Genomic DNA, 24,544 nt, shown 5'->3' with positions numbered 1-24,544 from the left:
CCACATCCATGCAACAAAGATATGTGCTCAACTATGTTCATAGCAGCATTATTTGTAATAGCAAGAACCTGGAAGTAACCTAGATGCCCCTCAACTGAAAAATGCATAAAGAAGATGTGGTGCATCTACACAATGGAATACTACTCTGCAGAAAAAATAATGGAATCTTGAATGAGGTAATCCAGTTATAAAAAGAGGAACATGGTATGTACTCACTCATATATGGATTTTAGACCTAGAACAAAGGATCACCAGCCTATAATTCACACCATCAGAGGAACTAGGATACAAGGTGTATTCTAAGAGATTCATATAAAGTCCCTCACAGAAGAGGGATGGGATAAGTCCCCCAGAGCTCAGGGGAAGTGGGGGGGGGGGCAGTGAATGGAGAGAGAAGTAGGAGAAAGAGGAGGGGGAGGAGAGGAAAGCAGATGGGACTAGCAAGATTGAGCCAGGGTAGGAATAGAAGACAGAAGAGAGAGAGAGAGAGAGAACATGAAAGAGGGAGCCATTATTGGTTTGAAGAGAAAACTGAACCTAAAGAAAGGTCTAGAGACCTACAAGACTGACTGCCGCCAACTCAACAATTTGAGCAACCATGGAAAGGTTACCATAAATGCCCTTCCCTGATAGTGAGATCAACAACTAACTTATCCACCATCATGGAGCCCTCATCTAGTACCTGTTGGAAACAGAAGCAAACACCCATACCTAAAGCTGAGTGGAACTAGAATCCAGATGCAGAGGGAGAAGACAAGACCAGGTTGCAGAAACACATAGAGACAGCTGACCTGAACAAGGAGGAGCTGACGGCCCCCAGACTGATAGCTGGGAATCTAGCATGGGACTGACTCGGGCCCCCCTGAATATGGGTCTCAGCCAGAAGGACTGAGCAGTCTAAGGGACCTCAGACAGTGGAACCAGGATGTATTCCTGGAGCACAAAAGGACCTTGCGGACACATCCTCCATGGAGGAATACTCCCTTAACCTAGAGACAGGAGAGAAGTCCTAGTCCCTACTTCAAATGATTTGACAGATTTACATGACCCCACCTGGATGGCATTGCCTACATGTGGAATTGGGGTGGGGGATGGGAGGGGAGGGTGGTCGGGGTGCATGTGAGGGGGCAGAGAGGGTAAGAGGGAGAGAGGAGCAACTGGGATCGACATGTAAAATAACAAATAAACAAACAAATAAATAAAAAGAATGTATTTAATATTGACTTGAGTGTTTTAAAAATCCATTTTGTGAATGTTTTACTGTTCCGGCATGCTAAGTGAAGTAGCTTGCGGGTTCGGGTTCTTAGACTGTGAACAGCAAAGTCAGTTAGAGCAACATTAGTAATTTGCAAATTAACCTGGCTGTTCTGGATTCTATTCGCCCTTTATTCAAAGCTTTCTTCTGAAGGCAGAGGTTGTGGTTCAGTTGGTAGACTGTTTGACTAACATACTTAAGTCCCTGGGTTTGCCCCCCAACATTGCATAAACTAGGTGTGGTGTTGACACATATATCCAGAACTCCAAACATGGTGAGTTCCAGACTAGCCTGGGAGAATCTTATACATGAGACCTTATCTCAAGAAGTTAATTAATCAAAACTATACTAATCTCAACTAACACTAAACCTCATTTTCTTCAGTCATAGTCTGTATCAGAAACTATCAACCTTTATTATCAGAAGTAACAAGTTGCAGCTGATGAATTCACTTTAACGTGTTAGAGGAGGAATGATTTTTTTCCTTTTTGCTAGCCATTGAGACAGGAGAGTCAGATTCCAGACTGCCCCAGATTGTGTGACAGGACCCTGAGCCACATGGTCAACCCCTACCCCAGTGGATCTCAACCTTCCTAATGCTGCAATATTGTAGTGACCCCCAACCAGAAAAGTATTTTATTGCTACTTCACAACTGTATTTTTGCTACTGTTATGAATCATAATGTAAATATTTGGATTTTCCAGTGGCCAACCTCTGTGAAAGGGTCATTTGATTCTCCAAAGGGGTTTGACCCACATGTTGAAAATCATGCCCTAAACAAAAAAGAAAGGAAAGGTGGGCAGGAGGAAGTCATGTAAGGAAGGATAGATTATTATAATAGAGAAAAATATCTAAAATCCAAAAATATGGTTTTTTTTTTTTGTTTTGTTTTTAAAGCACAGACCAGGAAATTTATAAACCTTGACTTTTAAGTTTTCTTATTTCCTTCCTTCCTCCCTCCCTTCCTTCCTTTCTTCCTTTTTTTGTATGTTTATTTGAGTCAAGATCTCACTATATAGTTCTGGCTGTCCTAGAACTCACTATGTAGACCAGGCTAGCCTTGAAACTCAAAGAGATACATCTGCCGCTGCCTCCCGAGTACAGAGATTAAAGACATATGTCCAGCTTGACTTGACTTTAAATTTCTATTCCATGTAAACAGATAACATATGATTCTATGCATATTTCTAAAATCTGTCCCAGCAAAGAAGTCCTACTCAGTTTATACATTTCAGTGATTCAGAATGCTTTTTGTTTATATAGCAGTTTCTTTATTTAAAGATAAGAATGGGAGAAAGTATTACTATGAATTGATCTGAGGGTCTTGCAACTGTTACACAAGTGCCGTACAACTGAGCTATGTCCTGATCCCTAGTTAATGGTTCAAACTGGGATAGATGCATGTTGCTTGCTTGTATAGTTAAGTAATGTGCCAGTCAGTTCTGAGTACTCCATATAGATCAGCTGGGTTGTTGCTCAAAAGAGGTACTCTGTAGTCTCATTTTACAGACCAGGACACTAAGAGACAGGTGCGTTAAAAACACCTGCCCAACAGTGTGTGAATTGAGTGTGTTTTGACATTGTAGCTCTAGAATTATGCTTCTATGCTGTGCTGTTCTGCTCTTCTAACCTTGCATGCTAAATTGACAGTAGCCAAGAAATCTAAACTGGCTATAGTGGCTCATCCCTATAATCCTAGCATTTGGGAGGCTGAAGCAGGACAGTGAGTTCAAGGTCCTCAAGGAAAGGATATGGGCAAGGGAGAAAAGAGAAGAGAGGGAGAAAAAAAGAAGGGAGAGTGAAAGGGAGGGAGGACGGGCTCTGTTTCACATTTTAACTGTGTGCCTCAGTTTCCTTTATATATAAAACATTTCTTGTAACAGTGATTGCATATTAATTAAAATATCTATAAGGTTCTTTGAGTCTCTCCTGTTAGAATCTGTAAATTTTACATGTAGTTTAAAAAAAAAAAAAAAAAAAAAAAAAACTTAGAGGAAGGTAGTTGTGGAAAGATGTTGGAGAATGAGCAACATTCTGATAGGTTTTTGTTTTTGTTTGGTAGAAAAGAGTAGTTGAACAGCTGCGGAAGAACCTGATAGTCAAGCAAGAGCAGCCGGACAAGTTCCAGATACAGCCATTGTCACAGTCTGAAAATAAACTACAAACAGCACAGCAGCAGCCACTACAGCCACTACAGCCACTGCAGCAGCAGCAGCAGCAGCAACAGCAGCAGCAGCAGCAGCACGCTCAGCAGTCAGCAGCACCACCCAGCCTGACTGCATCACAGGTAACCGAGTGGGTGCAGCAGCCAAGGCTGAGTGCTGGGTATTGATGAGTTACTGATCACATAGAACTGAACCCAACTTCTGCTATCCTAAGTTCTACTAACTCTAAACAAGTTTTCTGGAGTTTTGGGGAGTGTCTGTCACTGACATAAGGATCAGTTAAATTCACTGGCAGAAGAATAGAGCCTTCTAGGTAACAAAAGTTAAATGATTAGGTTGGGACTATGGCTCAGTTGGTAGAGGGTGCAACCAGCATTCATGAAACCATGGGTTTGATCCTCAGCACAGCATAAAACCAGGTGTGGTGATTTATGTCTGATCCCAGAACTCTGAGGTGGAGGCAAGGGGATCAGAAAGCCAGTCACATTTGACTACAAGGAAGTTAAAGTTTGAAGTCAGCTTGGGCTGTGTCTTATCTCAAAAAAAAAAAAAAAAAAGATCGAGGAAAAAAATAAAAGTTAATAAAAGTTAACTGATTTTCTTTGAGAATGGAGCTCAGCAACAGAATACCTGCCAACCATGCCCAAGCCTAGCAGCACACATACACATGCATGTACACTCCTATTCATGCATATGTGCATGCTAAATGATTTTCTACTTGTGATCAACACCAAAGACAAATAACTCTTAGTACCCCAATTGAATTAAAGTCTTACTTGGGATTTCTGGGTATGTTTATTTGTATTTGTTCTAAAGTGATTTGACCCCTTCTGGGATTGTTTTTCTGAAATTCTTAGCAATTTGGCATGGAGCTGTTCATGTATCCATGCTTTTGGGAAGCGTTCAGAAGGCTGTTATGTTTTTATTATCCATAGAGATAACGTGTTCGCTGTAAGTTCCCCATTCTTGAGAATGTGTGAGCGGCTTCTCCACACTGGTAGAGATCTGGAATGAGGGTACAGATGATACTTGGACCTTAGTGTTCTAGTCTGACACAGCTGTGGAAATGCTTTACTAGAAAGGTATTTAACCGAGCACAGAATGTGAGAAGAGAGTCAAGATATACTGAAAGGACATATTTGGAATTGACATTTGATTAAGAAAAGTATTCAAGCTTGATCTCTACAGACTTAATTTTTTATGAATGTAGCTTTTTAAAGGAACTAATGGGCCTGGGGAGATGGCTTAGTTGGAAAGTGCTTTCTGTATAAGCATGAGGACCTGAGTTCTATACCCAACACCTACATAAAAACTGTGCATAGTCATGGTGTTTTTACTATCAGTGGTAGGGGAGCAGAGACAGGAGAATCCCTGGAGCTTGCTAGCCAGCCAGCCTAGCTGAATCAATTCAAGATGCCAGTAAAAGATCCTGTCTCAAAAAAATAAGGTGAGGGCTGGAGAGATGAATGCTCTTGCAAAAGATCTGGGTTCAGTTCCCAGCACCCACATCAAGAGTCATGTAACAATTTGTAAGCCCAGTTCCAGGAAACATAATTCCTCCTCCTGGCTCTCCAGGCACCTGCATGCACAGGGTACCCAGGGTGCACATACACACACTCAGGTACTCATGTACACACTCTAAATGAATAAATAAAAACAAAGCAAAGTTGATGATAACTGAAGAATGACACCTGAAGTTGACCTCTGACCTCTGTATGTTTCACACCTGCACACACACACACATACCCAAATATGTGAATAAATAATAACCAAAATCAAAGAGGGGATGAAGAAACTTGTAAAATTGAGAGTACTCACTGCTCTTATAGAGGACCCCAGTTCACCTCTCAGTACCCACTTGGTGGTACTGCCATCCATAACTCTAGTAACAGTGGATCAATGCCTTCTTCTGGCCATGCACAGGGTACACATATATGCCTATAGACAAAACACTCATACACATAAAATAAATAATTTCTTTTTAGGAGTCTAGCCAGATATGGTGGCAAACACCTTTAATCCCAGCACTCTGGGAAGCAGAGGCAGGAGGATCCTGTGAGTTCAAGGCCAGCCTGGTCTACAAATGGAGTTCCAAGACAGTCAGTGATGTTACAAAAGAAACAGTGTCTTAAAAAACAACAACAAGAAGAAGAAAAATATTCTAATATGTTGGGGCTGTAGCTCAGTAATAGAGAACATGTCCAGCATATGTCAGATCCTATATTCCATCCCCAGTGTCTTAGGTCAGGTTTCTATTGCTGTGAAGAGACACCATGACCATGGCAACCCTTATAAAGGAAAACATTTAATTGCAGTGGCATGCTGGGCATTGGTGGTGCACGCCTTTAATCCCAGACAGAGGCAGGCCGATCTCTGTGAGTTCAAGGCCAGCCTGGTCTACAGAGCGAGTTCCAGGACAGGCTTCAAAGCAATACAGAGAAACCCTGTCTCCAAAAAAAAAAAAAATGCAGTGGCTTATAGTTTCAGGGGTTTACTTCATTATCATCATGGTGGGACATGGTGGCAGACATGACGCTTGAGGACCTGAGAATGGTGAAGGAGCTACATCTTGATCCCACAGGCAACAGGAAGTAGTCTTAGTGTCACACTGAGCAAAGCTTGAGCATAGGTAAGACCTCAAAGCCCACCTCCACAGTGACACGCCACACCTCCTAATAGTGCCACTCTCTATGAGCTTGAGGAGGGAGGCAATTACATTCAAACTACCATACCCAGTATCACAAAAATAATAATTAACATTAGCGAACACTAGGTGTTGATCCTTGGGTAGGGTATATCACAAAGCCCTTTAGGACTATTAAAAGCTATGTATCCTTCCCTAGAACAATGTATATTAATGCTCAGTACACTTACTTTACATATTTCAGAGTATTTTGGGTCTTCTGAAACACTAATACTGAATCTTCACTGTGTGTGTAGAGGAAATGTAATTATTATTTGTAGATCTAGGATTACTTCATGTACAACTTTTTTTTTTTTTTTTTTTTTTTTTTTTTAATCAAGGCAGGGTTTCTCTGTGTAACAGGAAACTAGCTTTGTAGACCAGGCTGGCCTCAAACTCACAGAGAGCTGTCTGTCCTGCCTTTCTCTGCCTCCCAAGTGCTGGGATTAAAGGTGTATGCCACTACCACCTAGCCAAGTATAAAATTTTAACGTGAAAAATTGAATCAACTATTTAAAAAACTAACAGTACCTAGAATTTGATAGAGGCTACTAAATACCACCATACTACTCAGGATTTTGCATGTGTAGTGGAAACTCTCTTCACTTTAATCTATAATTTAGATTTATAGAAGGGAAGATTTAAGACATATATAACAGGTAGTATGCAATAGAGCCAAAATTGAACCCAGAGGCTCTGAGTGGAAATTCTGTCTATTCAACTACTTTTCTGTGCTTCCAGACAATACCAAGAAAGGGATGCCAGTACAGTATGAAACCTAGGAAGAAGAATGTGAGTTGATTCAGGAGTTAGGAGCATTTGTTGCTCTTACAAAGGACCAGAGTTTGATTCCCAGCATCCATGTGGCATCTCACATCTGTCTGAAACTCCATTCTCAGGGCATTCATTCAACACCCTCTTCTGACTTCTAAGGGTACCAGGCAAACATGTGGTGTACAATACATGCATTCAAACACTCATACACTTAAAATAATGAAGTAAATAAATCTAAAAAAAAATTAAGTTCCTGCTTCATCAAGCACCTTCACACTAATCACTCAGTACTATCTATAATTAATACTTTTTTTTCCCCCTCCAACAGGGTCTTACTGTGTTGTTCCAGCTGACCTGGAACTCACTGTGTAGACCATGCTAACCTCAAACGCAGAGATCATCCTGCCTCTGCATATGAGAATATTTATCTGGCTGTGTGGGTACATACCACATGCATGCAGTGCCTGCAGAGGCCAGAATAGGTCATTGAATCTCCACTGGAGTTACAACTAGCTGTGAGCTGTCCAGGCCAGCTGTGTGCCTCCCTCCCTCCTTCTCCCTCGCTTTTTAAGGCCCCCTGAACTTTTATAACTTCTCAAAGATTGCTTATGAGTTTATTTTTCCTGGGGTAGAATTGTTGTTTCATGATACATGGGAATTTACTGTTTTAATACATGGAGTTTTCTGTTCAGGTAATATTCTGTGTTACACAAATTAAGAAAGACTTATAAACAAATACCTAATTAGTAGCTTCTCTGTTCACCTGAGTTCTGTATTGGGGTGGTGGACAGCAGGGCCTAGCACTGCCTCCAGAACAGTGTTGCATAGCCTCTCTCCATCTGGTAGCACATCTGATCTATTTAATTGATTTAGTTAACCTTGACTTTATATTGTTTTGTTTTGTTTAATGCAAAGGCTTAATACTAAAACCCAAAGGCTTGCTAGGTTTCTGTTGTTTGTCTTTGCAGTAAGCTTCATTCAGTGTTTATTGACTGCTCTCTGTGTGCTAGATGGTATACAAAGAGCAACAGTCCCTGCCAAGAATCTGGCATATTATGGTAATTCATTTTCATTCATTTTGTAAATATTTATTGAGTCCACACTGTGTAAGCACTGAGCTAGGAAATGAGACTAGACTCAAAGTACCAGTGAAGGAATGTGAAAATACCAGAGAAAAGGTAATTTTCATTAGAGGAATCAGAAGTGCTTCTTAAAAGAGGTGCCGTTAGACAGGGTCTTGACCAATGAATGGGATTTTTGTGGTAAAGAGCATTGCAGATGTAGAGAGTAAGACAATTAAAAAATACAGAGTTTACAAAAAATAAATTTGGGATCTGTTGAAGATCTCATGGCTAAAAGTATGCATTGCTCTGCAAAGGTCCAGAGTTCAATAACTAGCACCGTTGTCCAGCAGCTCACAGCCACCTGTACTTCTAGCTCCAGGTGATTCATTAGCATCTTCTGACCTCCACAAACACCTACACTCACATGTACATTCTAAAACACATGCATGTACGCACGCGGGCATGCGCACGCGTGCACGCACACAAAAGTGTTTTAAAGGAGAGGCAGGATAGTGCTGGAAGGGGCTGGAGAGATGGGCTTTGGTGCTAAGAGGTTAAGAGCCTTACAGAAGACTAAAGTTTAATTTCTTAGCTCCTATGTTAAATAGCTCATAGCTGCCTATAACTCCAGTTACAGGGTACCTGATACCCTCTTCTGACCTTCCCAGGCACTGTACTTATATATACAAACTCCCACTCAAACACACACATGTACACAAAATTTAAAATAATAGTTAAGCTGGACAGTAGTGGCACATGCCTTTAATCCTAGCACTCAGGAGACAGCTGCAGGAGAATCTCTGAGTTTGAAGCCAGCCTGATCTATAGAACAAGTTCCAGAATGACCAGGGTTACACGGAAAAACCCTATTTCAAAAAGTAACAACAACAAAAATAGTAGAATAAAATCTTTCTTTAGAAAAGAAAATGTATAGCCAGGTGTAGTGCTGTAGTCTCAGGATTCAGGATGAGTCAGGAGGGTTGAGAATTCAAGACCAGACTGGGCTCCATAGTCAGTCTGTCTCAAAACAACTGAAGTAAACAGGAAAAGAAAGAAAGGAAGGAAGGAAGACAGACAGACAGACAGACATGCCTTTTGTCTTAGTTATAGAAGAAATCCTTTAGTTAGAGGCAGTTTCATAGAGTTAATGGATGGTCATTATGGTGGAGATGTGAATGCTGGCCAGCTGGAATGATGTGGAAACAGTAGTTGAGAGCTTACGTCCTGATCACCAAGCAAGAGGCAGAAAGGGAGTTAGGTTGGGCCCAGTTTGGACTTTTTAAACTTCAAAGCCTGTCCCACCCTGTGTCCCCACCCTAACCCCAAGGCCACACCTTCTAATCCTTCCTAAGCAGTCCACCAACTGGAAACCAAGCATTCAAATTTGATTTTATGGGGTACATTCTCATTCAAGCTACACCACCTTTGAAATAGCGAGTAGGTTATGTAGAATGTGAAATGATAGGGGTGATAAAAGGCCAGGAAAGGCAAGAAGGGGCTGCCTCTAATGCATGGTAAGACTTGGGCATTTGATATTCATATAAAGTAACCAAAGGCTCATAAGAACAGATTTAAGTATGGCATATATTAGATATGTGACTTCTGAAAGTTGAAAGGAATAACTTCTGTTCTTGATAAGAGTGGGCATCAAGAAGGTGCTATGTGGGGAAGTTGCCTAAGCTGAGGGGCCTTGCTGTGTCTTCTAGACATTACAGGGAAGCTGTATCCATGAAATCTCAGCACTGGTTGTCAAAACAAGACCTGAGTAATACCAGCATCAAGCTGTCAAGGTCATATCCCTAGATGGAGAGCTACAGACTACTGGGGGGGAGAGAAGCAACACTCTCATTTTTAATGATTAAATGCACATAAAAAGAGGAATGTAGTTATTAAAAACTAAATACAAAAAATAACCTTATAAACGGGAGGGGGGCAAGTTCTATTTGCGATTAAGTGTATAATGGTGACTTCCTACTTAAAATTAAGCAGACAATAAAATAGATGTGGAGGTTAATTAGAGCCCATAGAGATATCCCTTGAAGTTCTTATTTGTACATTGGATCATATGTTTATAAATTAAAATGCCTCATATCTTACAGGCTAACAATAAAAACTTAGCAAACAGTACAAAGGTATTTAGCCAGGCTTTGTGGTTCACACATGTAATCCCAGTGTTCAGGAGACTGAGAGAGGGTGATTACCACAAGCTTAGGCTACCAAGTAAGACTTTGTCCAGTCCCATCCCCCCCACCCAAAAAAATTTTTTTAGGAGCTGAAGAGATGCTTGACAGTTTAGAGCACCATAGCTTTTGCAGAGGACCTGTGTTTAGTTCCTGGAACTAATATGACAGTTCACAGTCATCTGTAACTCTATTTCCTCTTCTGACTTCTGCAAGTGCTCAAACCCACTTGGGGCCCATATATACATGCAGGTAAAACACTCATACACATAAAATAAAATAAATCTTTAAAAAGTTTTAATTAAAGTAGAACAAAAAGGACGTTGCCAATAGTGTTACTGAATATATGTCTGCGTGAACTTCTAATTATGAGAGTTCACAATTAAGAACTGAATGGAACTGTTAATACCTGCTTCCTTCTCTTAAAGTTCATCAGACTTGAGCAGCATTAACAACTTCCCTACTGAAATCATTGTGCTTGATTCCAATACCCGTCCTTTCTGCATCTTTTCTTCTTCCTATTTGGACAACTCAGACATTTTCAGTGTGCTTGTATGTCAGAGTTCCCCTTCTCATCTAAACCCCAACACTCCAAGAGTTTGCTTCATGTTCCTTAAATTTGGAATAGAGTGAATGGCTGACCAGAAGTGCGAACCTTAACTAAGCTGTGAATATTATCTTTAAGGAGCTTTTGCCGAGACATTTGTACTTTTTCTTTGTCCTATGTGTTATATAGAATTGCATAGAAGCAAAAATGTATTCAATGAAATCAGCTACTATTAAATACTATGTTTAAAACTCTTTCTTCAACTGGCTTTGTGAGAGAGCCTATGTTGCTACATACCATAGCACTTCCAGTGATGAAATGCCATTTAGCTGTTGCCTGGCTTTCATCTCTGACCTGCTGCTGCCCAGGCACCATTTCACACTTGAGAAGGCAGCAGCAGGTGACATGAGCTGCCCATGTTGTGCCTTGGAAACTAAAGCAAAGTTTGGGGGATTTTAATTACAGACACTGGATTGCTAGTTAAATTGTGGTAGATGGATGAGGCCACACTATTATGTTGTTGTTAAAAGGAGATTTTAAAAGATGAATATGTATGTTATGTGGATGCACATGTCAGGTAGAAAAGGTAAGTAATTACACACACTTAGTAGCTGGGTACATGGCTCTCACATGGCATGGAGATTAAACTTCTTCAGGGAGGTTTTCCAGATGTGTAGAGAAGAAAGGGCTGCCAGTGAAACTCCTGCAGTCCAGCTGTTAATTCTTTGCCACATGTGGCTTAGAAAAATGTGATGAGTACAAGTGCAGGACTGACCTTTTAATTTTTTAATTAAAGTTTATAAAAAGTTAGGTGTAGCTAGTGGCTGCCAAGCTGTAGAGTATATTTTAGAAGGGAACGTTAAAGTGGAAAAACATCAGAACCAGTGAATTGGAGATGAATGTTTGTTTGTGTTCCTGAAAGGTCTATATACTGAGTGACTAGTAGTGGTGCCAGGTAGATGTGTGTACCATAAAAGGAGGTGGCTTCTGTAACAGGCATTTGTGATTGTTCAAGTAAAAAGTTAGGCAAATGCAGCCTTAATGCTTGGGAAAGAGCCTGGAAGCATCAGTCCTCACTGAAACTCCTCCTCTGGTTTCCAAGGCTTTTGAAACCCAGGTGTTTGTTCCCGCCTTGTCGGTTTCCCTGACTCTTTGATCACTTCCACATCAGTTCTCCAGAAGAAAGACTAGGTGGTGGCACAGCCCCCTTTGGAAAGAGAATTGGTGTTTTCTATACTCATTAACAGCGTCATTACTGGAGCTTGAGGTTCAATACCTCTGAGGCAGCAGTTAAGCTGATCCTCCTGTGCGGTTCCCTTCTACTTCCCCATCAGAAAGATGAAAAGACACTGCCCTTCCTTTGTGTCACAGGTGGCCAGTAGCCAGATTGGTGGTTATAGCAATCGGGGATAGAGACAATGTCCAACTTATGTATGAGTTAACTGATTTTATGCAGAGTTAGAAAACCCAGAAGCATTAATGCACTCATGTTCTATACCTGTAGATGTTCACTGTTCATTGCTTAAAACCCCACGTTTGTATGGGTGTGCATTCACTGCAGTGAAATGAACGTTCCCTAACTTGAGAAACTAGAGCTTGTCTCCCTCTGTAGTAAAAGCATATTCAACATCACAATTGTTCATTTTATAGACAAACTTGGGATGCGTTGTTTCCTTTGGGAGTTCAGAAGCATATCGTTCAATGGGGTCACATTTCAGTGTCCTAATGTCTGTTCTCCGTGTCTCCTAGAAGACTGTAACTACAGCTTCTATGATTACCACAAAGACACTACCTCTCGTCTTGAAAGCAGCAACTGCGACCATGCCTGCCTCTGTTGTGGGCCAGAGACCTACCATTGCTATGGTGACCGCCATCAACAGTCAGAAAGCTGTGCTCAGCACTGATGTGCAGAGCACACCAGTCAACCTCCAGACGTCTAGTAAGGTCACTGGGCCTGGGGCAGAGGCTGTCCAAATTGTGGCAAAAAACACAGTCACTCTGGTAAGCCAGTAGCTGCTACTCATGTGTTCACATGAGAGGGTTCAGATTGTGCATTGTAGAGTGTTTCCGTTTTTAGGTCCCTTCTGGGTTTCTCAGCTCCTATCATTCTCCTAGCAAAGCAAACTCTTCTGTGGGGCTGTCAGTTAACTACAGAGCTGTCCAGACACCAGGGGGCCAGATTTAGTACACTGCCCAAGGTCAAAGTAGGACTTGTTTTTGGAAGGAAAATGTCCTTCACAAAGACACAGGCTGCTTCACTCCTCTCTCCCTCCATTCTGTCCACTGCCCCTCTTCCACCCCCATGAATTCAGAGTGCTGAAATGCCCTGTGTTGTATTCTGTCTTGAGGAAAACCCCTGCTACTTTTCTTCAGTTCATTATTGAATGCAGCCAGGAAGTACTTAGAGTTGGTTGGGGTACACTTTAAAAATATTAAAGAAGTTTAGAGATTAATGTGCCAAAAGCCAGGTCCTACAGAGGGAGGATCCCCTGGAGGGAATACTTGAAGAAGATTGTCCATGCAATTTCCAGGATCTAACCGTTTAGACACTGTTGTTCTTGGAAGTGTATGAGAACCAGGTCCAAACTGTGATACTCAGTTATCTTCTTTAGATGACAAAGCTCTTGGTGACTTTTTGAGTAATGATCAATAATGAGTAAAAGTAGCAACAAAGTGAAGCTTTGTCACTTACTCAGGAGTCCTTAGAGATGTAGCCCTATCACTCAGCCAGAACCTAGGGTTCAAAAGTTCTCTGTAGGAAGAAAGCTATTCATCCATTTTCTGTTGGGTAAACCTTGAACCTTTGGAGGTGGGGGGTTGGAATCCATTCAGACAGGTAGCAAGTTTGATTTTAACTTTGGATCTAGTTTTGACTCTTCAAATGTCTAAGAGAGTTCATGAGTGTCAGAGAAAATTGTTCAAGATTGCTGAGCCTACTTGGTTGTGCATAAGGTATGTGAGGAGACAGGCTGTGGTCGATCACTTTATGGGACAGTGTGCAGGTGGGAAAGCATAATTTCTAAAGCAGTGTAAATTCACATGGTAAACTGCATGGCAAGAGCTGGTGGGAATACTGTGATGTGGAGAGCAGACACCTGTGTTCTGTTGAATGACTACCCTCTCAGGCTTATTTATCTTTCCTGTTTTGTTTGTTTGCTTGTTTTAAGCAGGTCCAAGCAACACCTCCTCAGCCCATCAAAGTACCACAGTTTATCCCTCCTCCTAGACTCACTCCACGTCCAAACTTTCTTCCACAGGTGAGTGAGCTGGTAAGAAATCCAGTGGGGGAGGGTGGTAAGTGGCCTGCAGTCCTCATGGCCCTGCCCATGTAGTGCAAGTGAAGCAAAAGTACCCAACTTTACAGCATCCAAGACAATGCCATTGGAAGCATCATTGTACTACTAATTTGGGGGGGGGGGAGATAAGTCAAAACTGCCCTGGCAGTGGGAGATATGTACCATTTCTCACGTATTTTCCCTTTGCTAAAAGGAGTAGGACAAAATGAACAGCCAAACAAGCCAGTGTGAAACTTTGCTTATAGATGTTGGAGTAGGAGTAGGGGTCTGCATCAGGCTTTTCTTCCTTGGCCTAAGCAATACATACCCCCTGACAGTTGTCTCAACACTATACTGACCCTGGCAGACTCCAAGCAATACTTCCAACAGAAAGGCCAAGATTATTCTCTGGGGCTGGAGAAATTGCTCAGGAGTTAGGAGCACTGGCTGCTCTTCCAGAAGACCCTGGTTCAATTCCCAGCACCCACATGGCAGCCCACAACTGTCTGTAACTCCAGTTCCAGGAGATATGACACCTTCACACCAACACATACAAAATAAAGTTAAATAATTTAAAGAAAAAAAAAAGAGTTACTCTGAGGTGTAGCCTTCAGACAGAGAAGGGAAAGAAGTCTGCCTGTGAGGGGTCGTACAGTGCTAGCATAAGAGAAGGCCATCCTGTTACTTTCCAGATAGATCTTTAATAAGCACTGTGGGTAGCAAACATGTTACTAAACGTTTGTGCCCTGGATATGCTGATTTTTAAGACACGGTTCTTGGCCGTCTAAGAGCAGCATCACAGTTGTCTATAGGGAATTACGGTGTCCATAACAGAAGTATGGCAGGCTGAGCACGTAGAAGGGAAACTGACCACTCTGGACTGATAAAATGCAGTCATAATTTCCTTGAAGAATCTAAGTTCAATGTGAGGCCTAAAGTCCCAGTAAAGTCTGTCTGATAAAATTTTGAAGACGGAATTAAAAAAACTGTCCCAGGCTGAGAGTACAGTGTAAGCTGCCTGTGTGGAATGGGGACACATGTGTGTGTTCAAGGAATCGAGGGGATTGCTGTGGCTGTGCAGAGACCATGAAGCTGACCCAGCTAGACTTAGAGAAGAGCCTGGAAAAGTGCACTAGGGAAGAACCTGGGGTTCTTGCCCCTGTGCAGAGAAATAGGCTGTATTCTAGCAGCCGTGGAAGTATCTTCAGGCAAGTATGTGACATGACCACACTTAAAGTTTTAGAAAGTCCATCTTTCTGCTGTGTAGATAAGAGACTGGATAGGAAGGGCAGTCAAGACATCATCAGAAGCAATGTGAATCCCACTGGGGCCCAGGCACTTTATGTGGGGTATTTTCATTCTCACAGTAGCCCTATGAAATATTTCCAGTAAGGAATGAAAGTGTTGGTCCATGTTTTTAGGCAGTGAAATTAATGTGGTGTAGATTTCATGAAGCCTTTATGTTTTAGGAATATATATTCATGGGTTAATGTTAAACGTAGTTCTTACCACTGTCTCAGTAGCAGTCATCACAGGATCATTTTTAAGTTAAGCTAAATGCTCAGACTTAGAAGGTTGTCATGAGCCACATTTGGTGCCAGTCTGCTTGGAAATGCTATAAGAGTTAGCTACCTCCAGTAATACAATATTATTCTCTCTCTCTCATAGGTCCGACCCAAGCCTGTGGCCCAGAATAACATTCCCATTGCTCCAGCGCCTCCTCCCATGCTTGCAGCTCCTCAACTTATCCAGAGGCCTGTCATGCTGACCAAGTTTACACCTACAACCCTCCCCACATCCCAGAATTCCATCCACCCTGTCCGTGTCGTCAATGGGCAGACTGCAACCATAGCCAAAACGTTCCCCATGGCCCAGCTCACCAGCATTGTCATAGCTACTCCAGGGACCAGACTTGCTGGACCTCAGACTGTACAGCTTAGCAAACCAAGCCTTGAGAAGCAGGTATGGGCAGAGCATGTACGTACCTGTTGTGTCAGTATCCTTGACCTTGAAATAGTGGCTTTTAGATGCTTTCTAAATATGCCTTGTTGAGGGCTCTTCATCTCAGCACCAAATCAGCGTCCTGTTGCTTTATTGTATAATAATTTGTTCACATCCAAAGAGCTGTTTTTCCTGAAGAAAGTTGAATTGTGTTCCCGAGGTAGCTGACTTCAAAGTCTTGTGTGAGTGAGCTCCCTCTGCTGGTTATGATGCAGAAATTCACAGCTAGGATCCCTGCCTCATCCCATGTCCCACACCAGAAACAGAAAACACCATGTTAGATTCACTCACTAAGAACTCAGGTGTGGATCTGACTATGGAAGTAAGTCAGGAGCAGTAAACAGAGCAGGGAAAGGAACTTAATTTCAGGAACTCTGTGTTCTACCTCTCACTTTTCTCTAGGGCAGAGATTGTCTTCAATATCTTGAAACTTTTTAAATGAGGTTTTAGCATATTTTTAACACAATGGGCTTTATTTATGCAACATGACTTTAGTCAGTGGTGCTTCCCTCAGAGAAGAGAGGGCTGGGAAGCCACAGAGTAGACGGTGAAGATAATGTATCATCACAGATAATGTATGACCAAACAAATTTTAACTTTATACTCTAGTATAAAGTACTTTATACTGTAGACTGGATGCAGCAGACATTTTTGTTCACATATTGAAGCCCTACATTTACATTTTCTAAAGTCAGATTTTTCTCATAAGTGAGACTAGAGCAAAGCTAGTATCCTCCATAGAACCCTTCAAAGTACAACCGCAGCATTAGAGAAAGGGGTCTCTAGGCAGTCACTGTTCCCATGACTTGGAGCCGGTCTGAGCCAGGGCCACCCTACTCAACTGCAGAGCTCCATGCCCCTTGAAGTCTCTGCACGGCACCACTTTCCATCACTAAGCCTCGCTTTTATTTAGGAAGGGAAGAGTGTTTTTTTTTTTTTTTTTTTTCATTTTTACCTTATTTTTCAATTTCTTTTTCTGATCATACAGATAATATGTGTGATTTTAAGAAATTCTAACATCACAAAAATATAAATTGTAAAAGATGCTGTCCCCCTAACTTACTCATTTTCTGAAATTTTAACAAAAATTTACCTTCAGTACTTGCTATTAATATTTTCAATTATGTACCTACTTCAAAAAGTTATGACCCTGGTCTGTTTCTAATTGCTCTGACTTGATTTCCCATTCATCTGAAAATAGTGTGTGATGATTCTCAGTCTTCCTCCTGAGGGGTGTCCAACCATGATTCAGAGAGGCTAGCCCCTGAGAATGTGGCTTGCTCTTCTTGGGCAGAGGAACCTTGTACATATACTCCCAGACCTTGGATTCATCCGTGCATCAGAGTTGAATTACAAAACCTTGTTCTCAGGAAACACACAAGACAGCTCATCGCCATTCCTGCAGAGGCTGCCCAAACACCAGGAAGTACTCTGACAACATTCTGAAATCAATTAACACCAACTATAGATCAGAAGTTTTAGACTGTTTGGCAGCAGTGTTTCGGTGCCCAGATATGGAAAGTCGTATGCTCAAGTGCAGGGACAAGTCCTCCAGAGTCATGTTGACCCTGAGAAGTGCTGGGGCAGGGGCACTGACTGCGCTTTCAGAGGACTCAAGTTCAATTTCTGGCACCCATATGGCAGCTTACAACTGTCTATAATTCCAGGAACCAGACACTCAAGGCAAAACACCAATGCATTTAAAGTAAGGACATTTTTTTAAAACCTGCAAAATAAGAAGTACTTGGGGCCTCAGTGCACCTCAAGAAGTGGTCACACTGTCACTTTCCATCACTTCCCTTTCACCTCTGGTAAATAAGAAAAAGCTGCTTTCATTCCCATTGTACTTTCCCATTTCTTTTTCTGATTATACAGATAATACATGTAATCATAAAAACACAAACATCACAGAAATATAAATTGTACAAGACACGCTTTCCATAACCTATGCATTTTCTATAATTTTAACCTAGTATCACCACCAGTAGTTAATTACTATTAATATTTTCTATTATGTGCCTCTAGATATTTTCTGTTTATATACTAACAGAACTTTAAAACAAACTGTGTTTTAACCTAGTCTTTTCTAGGTTTTGGGCATCTTTTCATGTCTTGCACTTGCATGTGGATGGTGTTTCATAGTTTGATTTGAATAGCACAGAAGTTCTAAGTTAAAGGCCTTCTTACTAGTAGTATGTCCTGGCATCCTCTCTGTGCTAGAATATAGGAATCCAGTCATTGCTAGTTTAGTTGGCAGGCCATCTGGCATAGCAGTCCTCCAGATTAGCCCAGTTAACAGGGACGCTCCACACTAGATTCTATTCTCAGAATTTCCTTCTGCAGAGCTTCCACTGAGCTTCTCTAGGTGGGCTAACATTGGAGACAAGCAGTTACTGGTTCACAGGATTACTAAGCCTGTGTGCACAGTGTTCTCATAGCTCGCTATAACCTTATTCACTTCCTGAAAATATGTTAGTGAGCACTAGGGATGTAGTTCAGTGGTGGAGCTCTGGCCCGGCATGTACAGGACTCGGGTTCCATCTCTCATACTATCAAAACAAACAAACAACCACACAAAACAAGGAAGCAAGCAAACAACAACAAAGTCAAGTGCCAGCTACTTTGCTCTTCATGGTGTTTGTATATAAAGATGAAAAGAATCAAAGCCTGTACCACACAGAGCTCAGTCTCTGGTGTATTTGGAGCAGGCATTGAGGCTTTGCTTCAGAGATGAAAGCGTGACAGACTATGTTGACCCATGGCCTTTCTCTCTCTCTCTCTTTGACGTAGGAACGAAGGCAGTGGAGTTATACTAGCAATGGCCTCTCTCTGCATTGGGAGTCTTCTCACCCACCCCCACTAGAGAGCCTCAGGTGTCTCCCTTACTGAAGCCACATTACACTGTGGTTCTGAGAGAGGAGAGGAGGAGTTTACAGAGCTTGAAAGCTGATGACACCAGGAGCACCATAAAGACACCGTGGGCTTTGGTTCCAGACCACCACAGTTAAGCAAGACATACAATAAGTCCAGGTCCATGACTTGCTCTCCCTGGTACATTTAGAGTCATGTATACACTGTGCTGCAGTCTCCAGCTACAGTAACACCGTGGTGTCCTAAAATGTACATATTTCAGTTTAAAAACCTTCAGCAAGTGGTAATGTTGCAGCTAGTTGAGGACCTTGCTCTGATACCAGTGGCTATTGACTGGTCAGATTGGTGGCTGCTGAAAACGGAAGTGACTGCATCATCAGTCATACTCCTTTCATGAGGGACTTCCCTGTAGCATGTGATGTAGTTTGGTGACACCTTTCCCATGAAAGGGCTTCTTTGAAAAACCAGAATGAATCTATAATATTCTCTTGATAAGATTCCATCTCAAAAAAAAAAAAAGTTTACTTTTCTCATCATAGGGGACAGCCCTCCCTGATTGGAGCTGTCATGGTGTGAGTACAGTGCTGCCACAAATCCACACTCTACTTCTGACTCTCATACCTACTGCTTCCACCACCTTGGTTGACTCCACTACAATCTTGAACCCCAGAATTGTCTGTGAAGGTTAGGATTAACTTCCTGTTCGTGTTGATGTTTGGCCTTCTCTATATATGTCTTGAATTTGAGCATCTAGAATATTGAATCCTTTCCAAAAGGTTTTCAATTTAAGGCAGCTATTGCCTTATAAAATGTACTTCTCAAATAATAAGAGTTGAAAGTCACAATTACTCCTTGACCCATGGGCTGTAGAATCGACATTGTGTTAGCAGGCATGAAAACAACATTGTAGAACTCCACCAGAGCTCTTGGGTGACTAGGTACATTGCCAGTGAGACTGTTATTTTGAAAGGAATCTGTCTAAGCAGTAAGCCTTAGAGTGGGCTTACAATGTTCACAAACTGGCTTGTAAACAGATGTGCTGTTGTCGAGGCTGTGTGTTTCATGTATACAACGCAGGCAGAATAGAGTGAGTTTGTAGAACCTCTACTGTGGTTCTCAGAGGCTCTAGGATTTTCAGAGTGAGCACTGGCTTCTCCTTAAAGTCACACATGGCTGTATCAGTCCTTAACAGGAGAGGCAACCTGGCCTTCAAAGCTTTGATCCTGGACACTGCATTCTCCCTAGCTGTGAAAGTCCTCAATGTCCTCTTCTACTGCCTGAGAGTCTGCTGTTGTTACCCTTCGTCAGTTGTCCTTGCTAGACTGAGCGCCTGCTGCAGCCCGTGCACCAGAGCCCTCACACCTCCTTGTCCTTTTGTAATACAGTGGTGGTTTCTTTCCTCAAACTCAAACCCAGGAACAGCCCTCTGCTGATGTTGGACATTTGCGGCTTTCATGGAGTTGAAAAGACACGAATCTTGCTTTGGGCTAGACTTTGTCTTGTGGGATGTTGTGACTGGTTGGATCCTCCATGGCAGTAGTAGGCTGTCACTTTCCTGTAGTTCCTGCATTAGTGGAGTAGTACACTGAACTTCTTCCAGGACTTTCCCTCTGTGTGTGGCTTAGATATCTAGTAGAAGAGAATCCCCTTTTAGCCTGTGTTGCCTCACTAAGCTTAATCATTTTCTAACTTTTTAAAATTACAGAAATAGCTCTTTCTTTCACTTGAACATTGGGAGGCCACTATGGGTTATTAATTAACCCAATTTCAATATTCTGAAGTCCTGCAAAATAGGAAGGCTCAAGGAGAAGAGGGGACAAAAGCCTATTAGATTACACACATCACAATCAACTAAGTTCCCCTTTTCCAATGGGTACTGACTGTTTGTGGCACCCTAATCACAGTAGTAACATCAGAGATCCACAGACTGCTATAGATAGAATATCGAAAGAGTTTGGAATATTGCAATAATTGCCAAAATTACAGTAGGCATGAAGTTTACACACAGTGTTGGGGAAATGCCACCAAAAAATTGGGTGACAGGGGTGCCACAGACCTTCATCAATGTCAGTGCAGTAAAGGAGGCAACCTGTTGTGGCCTCATGCCTCCCTTTCACCACATGCATCCTGGTACTCTGTGCATGGGCCCAACAATGGCTGATGGTGACATGTGGTAAAATATTTCCAGTCCAAGCGACCATGCCTGATGCAGATCAGATCAGGTTTTCAGGAAATTGTGTTTGTTTATTCTCTCCAACCGCACCCTGTGACAAAGACCTCTATGTCCCCAAGGCTTAAAAAAAAAAAAAAAAAAAATGATGCCGCGGAGGTTCTGTGGGGGGAAAAGGCAGATTACCCCCACCCAGGCCCCAACTTTGATAGGAGTCTTGATAGTATGTTCTAAACCAGGCATGCTTAGGAGAGTAATATCTGTATACATCAGTGCTGTGCTCCACTTCTAGCCTTCCCTCCTAGTGAACCTGAGCTGAGGGCACAAGTGGCCATAAAGCAGAATTGCCTTGCCTCTAGTCCGAATTTACATAATTCAATTAATGGAACTCCCTGGACGCTTACCTATGGCACATGTCATGTGGCGAATTTAAAATTGTAAAATTGGAGGTATAAATAATTACCTTAGTTATGCACATGCCAGAGTTTGGGAACTCTATCTTTCATAAGTCCAGAAAAGAACAGGAGCTCTGTCAGATACATGTGGAGAGTGTGGGAGGCAGGGATAGAGGTTAGCATGAGCTGGGACAGACAAGTGGACTACTGCTTCTCCACTTGCTATAAGGCATGACTGTAAGTGATATTCTCCTTTCCTTCTTAATTCCTCTCAAAATAGTCCAACAAGTGTGGCTGTAATTGACAATAAAAAAAAAAAAAAATGGGGAAGGCTCATTTTCAAGAGAGTAACTGCTGCTTGGCAGTAGCCAGTTGTGATCATATGGAAACTCAGAAGTCCAGAATCCAGATGCTTTGAAGAATTGCCTGGTTTTTAAATACTGGTGGCTGTTTAAACACCACATAAGCAAAAGATAATGTCTTCAGGGCACCTTCAATATGAATAATGTTTTATTTTCTCTTAAGAGATCAAACTTTTAGAATCATCAAATAATTACCCAAAAGTAAACAGTTTAATGACATTTAGTACATTTACACTGTTATGTTACCACTGTCTGTCTAGTTGCAAAGTATTTTCATTACTCTAAAATAAAACCCAGTGTCTATTAAGCAGCTACTTTCTATTCATCCCATTGTTTGTCCCTGGGAGTCACCGGTCTGCTTTGTCTGTGTCATTGATGACTCTGTTGTTTCATAGAAATGGAACAATTTAATAAATGGCTTTTTATGTAAGACTCCTTTCACCTAGCATGTTTTCAAGATTTGCTTACTTTGTAACATTGCTGGTGCTTCTTTTTAGTATCTGGTTTGTATTCATATATATATATATATATATATACATACATTTTTGTGTGTATCACAATTTGTTTATTCATTTATCTTTTGATGGACATTTGAGGTATGTCTACCTTGTAGCCATTGAGACTAGTTAAGTGCCATTGGGAACGTTCATGCACAATCGCCTGTATGTTGTTTACAGTTCCTTTGCATATATAGCTAAGCATGATTGCTGTGTCGTATAATGCCATACTTCCTGTAAGTCACACTAAGTAATTTTCATTCCCATCAATAATATGTGTGCATTCCATTTGTTTGATGTTCATGCTAGTGTAAAGTGTTTTTTTAAGCTATCCTAGGAGGTGTAAAGTATGCAAATAAAGTGGGTTTTTTACTTTTCCATAATTAATAGTATTTAGTTTCATGTTTATTGGCTTTTGTATTTATTTTTGAATGAGCAATCTATTCAAACTCTTTCTCCACTTATTTCAAAATATTTTTAGATTTATTTTGTATGTGCTGAGTGTTTTGCTCACATGTGTGTCTGTGAATCATGTACCCCGTGGAGGTCAAAAGAGCATTTGGATCCCCTGGAACTGAAGTTATGGACAGTTGTGAGCCACAATGTGGGTACTAGGAATCAAACCTGGGTCCTTCCTCTGCAAGAACAAGTGCCTTTAACTGAGCCATCTCTCCAGACCCTCTTTGTCCACTTTTAAGTAGAATCATTTTTCTTTCTCTTGATGAATTGTAGGAGTTCTTTACATTATTTTAAATATTTTCTCTTGTTCTATAGGTTGTCTTTTCTCTCAGTACACTGTTGTACCCTCCAACTTTGCTGAGTTTATTAGCTTTTAGTAGGTGTGTGTTTTAAGATTTTTTAATTTTTAAATAACATGTATGTGGTGTGTGCATGCATGTGTGCATGTGTGTACAGGTACCTTCAAAATTCAGAAGAGGGCTTTGAATCCCCTGGAGCTGGAATTACAGGTGGTTGTTAAGCTGCCTAATGTGGGTGCTGTGAACTGAGATCAAGTGCTCTTAACCACTGAGCAGCTTCGTCAATTCCTAGGACCCTGTTTTTTGAAAGACTTTGACAAGGGTTGGTACTAATCATTCGATGAACCAGCCAATGTAATATTTTTGTTTGGGGATACTTTGATTACTGTTTAAGTCTAGTGTTTCTGTGTTTATCTAGACTTTACTATCTCATATTGGGTCAGCTTGGGTAATGCATTTCCAGAAATTCTTTTGTGTTATATGATTGTCATACAATTATCTGATGTATTATCTTAAAAATCCTATTTATTACTATACTTAAGATTAGTAATAATGTCCCCCTTCTGCTTTTTAACTATTTCATCTTTTTCCTTGGTCTCTAGAAGTTTATAACTTCTGTTCATTTTTTTTCCCCCCAAAGGACCAAGTTTGAGTTTTTCTTCATTTGTTTGTTTGAGACAAGGTCTCACTATGTCCCTGGCTTGCCTTCCTTCTTTAAGGATAGTTTTAACACAATCAAGGATTGTTAGGTGATGGCTTTGTTTTTTCTGGGTTTTGTTTGTTTCACCCTTTAAGAACATTGTCCTTCTGTCTTCTGGTCTCCAGCTTAGCTGAATAGTTTGGGCTCCAGGTCTCTCACAAGTTTGTAGTCTAAGTAGTTGGCCAGAGCTGCAGCTATCACAAGTCTTAACTAGAGTTGGTTGGTTTATAACTAAGCTCAGTCAAGTAACTCTCAGCCTTGCTTCTTGCTGATTGTGGGCAGGAGACTATTTCATCTGGCTTGAATGTCTCTGTAATTGTGGGCACATGACAGCTGACTTCTCCTAGAGCAAGAGGTCCTTGAGAGAAAGGAGACCCCCCAAAAATGTTTTGTTTTGTTTTTGTTTGGATTCTTTTTTGTGTTCTTATACAACACTCAGTGTGCTCTGCTTTCCAGAGGGGGAGAGAGAGGTGGGTGTAGGTGTGGGTAATCCTCAGTGCAGGGGGGCTTGTTTGCCTTAACCAGGAGCATTGCCACCAAGTGTTTGTTCAACCATGGAAATAAAAGAGTCAGTCTCTCAGGGAACTGTTTCAGGCAGGAATGGAATGGAATACAAACCCTATGGTTGACCTTTCTCACTCCACTGTCCTTCCACAGTAAAAGAAAATAAGCTAATTCTGAGTACCCCAAACTTTAGTAATGTCACTATGAATGACTATCCCATTAAAGGTTTGCTTTATGAAGGAAATAGGCCCTTTGGGGGCTAAATTAAAAATTATGTGGGTAAGGAAAGAGGAGGAAGTTGAGAGAGAGATTGAAACTTGATTGATTCTCCTGGAGGCCAGT

General features: G+C 41.4%; 1 protein-coding gene across 10 annotated transcripts in view; it reads left to right on the top strand.

Moving 5' to 3' along the window:
• Positions 1-24,544, top strand: part of Phf21a (PHD finger protein 21A) — a 169,373-nt gene that overhangs the window by 127,661 nt on the left and 17,168 nt on the right. For 4 of the 10 annotated variants that reach the window (XM_051184142.1, XM_051184139.1, XM_051184143.1 and 1 more), the window contains exons 7-10: positions 3,319-3,543; positions 12,419-12,670; positions 13,837-13,926; positions 15,613-15,906. In XM_051184142.1, the coding sequence (XP_051040099.1) occupies positions 3,319-3,543; positions 12,419-12,670; positions 13,837-13,926; positions 15,613-15,906 (861 nt within the window). The remainder of the gene's footprint in view (positions 1-3,318; positions 3,544-12,418; positions 12,671-13,836; positions 13,927-15,612; positions 15,907-24,544) is intronic. The other 6 variants (XM_051184141.1, XM_051184145.1, XM_051184138.1 and 3 more) reach the window with 2 other exon arrangements.

The sequence above is a fragment of the Phodopus roborovskii genome, unplaced genomic scaffold (genome assembly GCF_943737965.1).
Source record: "Phodopus roborovskii unplaced genomic scaffold, PHOROB, whole genome shotgun sequence".
In the NCBI taxonomy this organism is placed as follows: Eukaryota; Metazoa; Chordata; class Mammalia; order Rodentia; family Cricetidae; genus Phodopus; species Phodopus roborovskii.
Note: the sequence above shows the minus strand (reverse complement) of the source record. Positions and strands in the feature narration are given on the sequence as shown.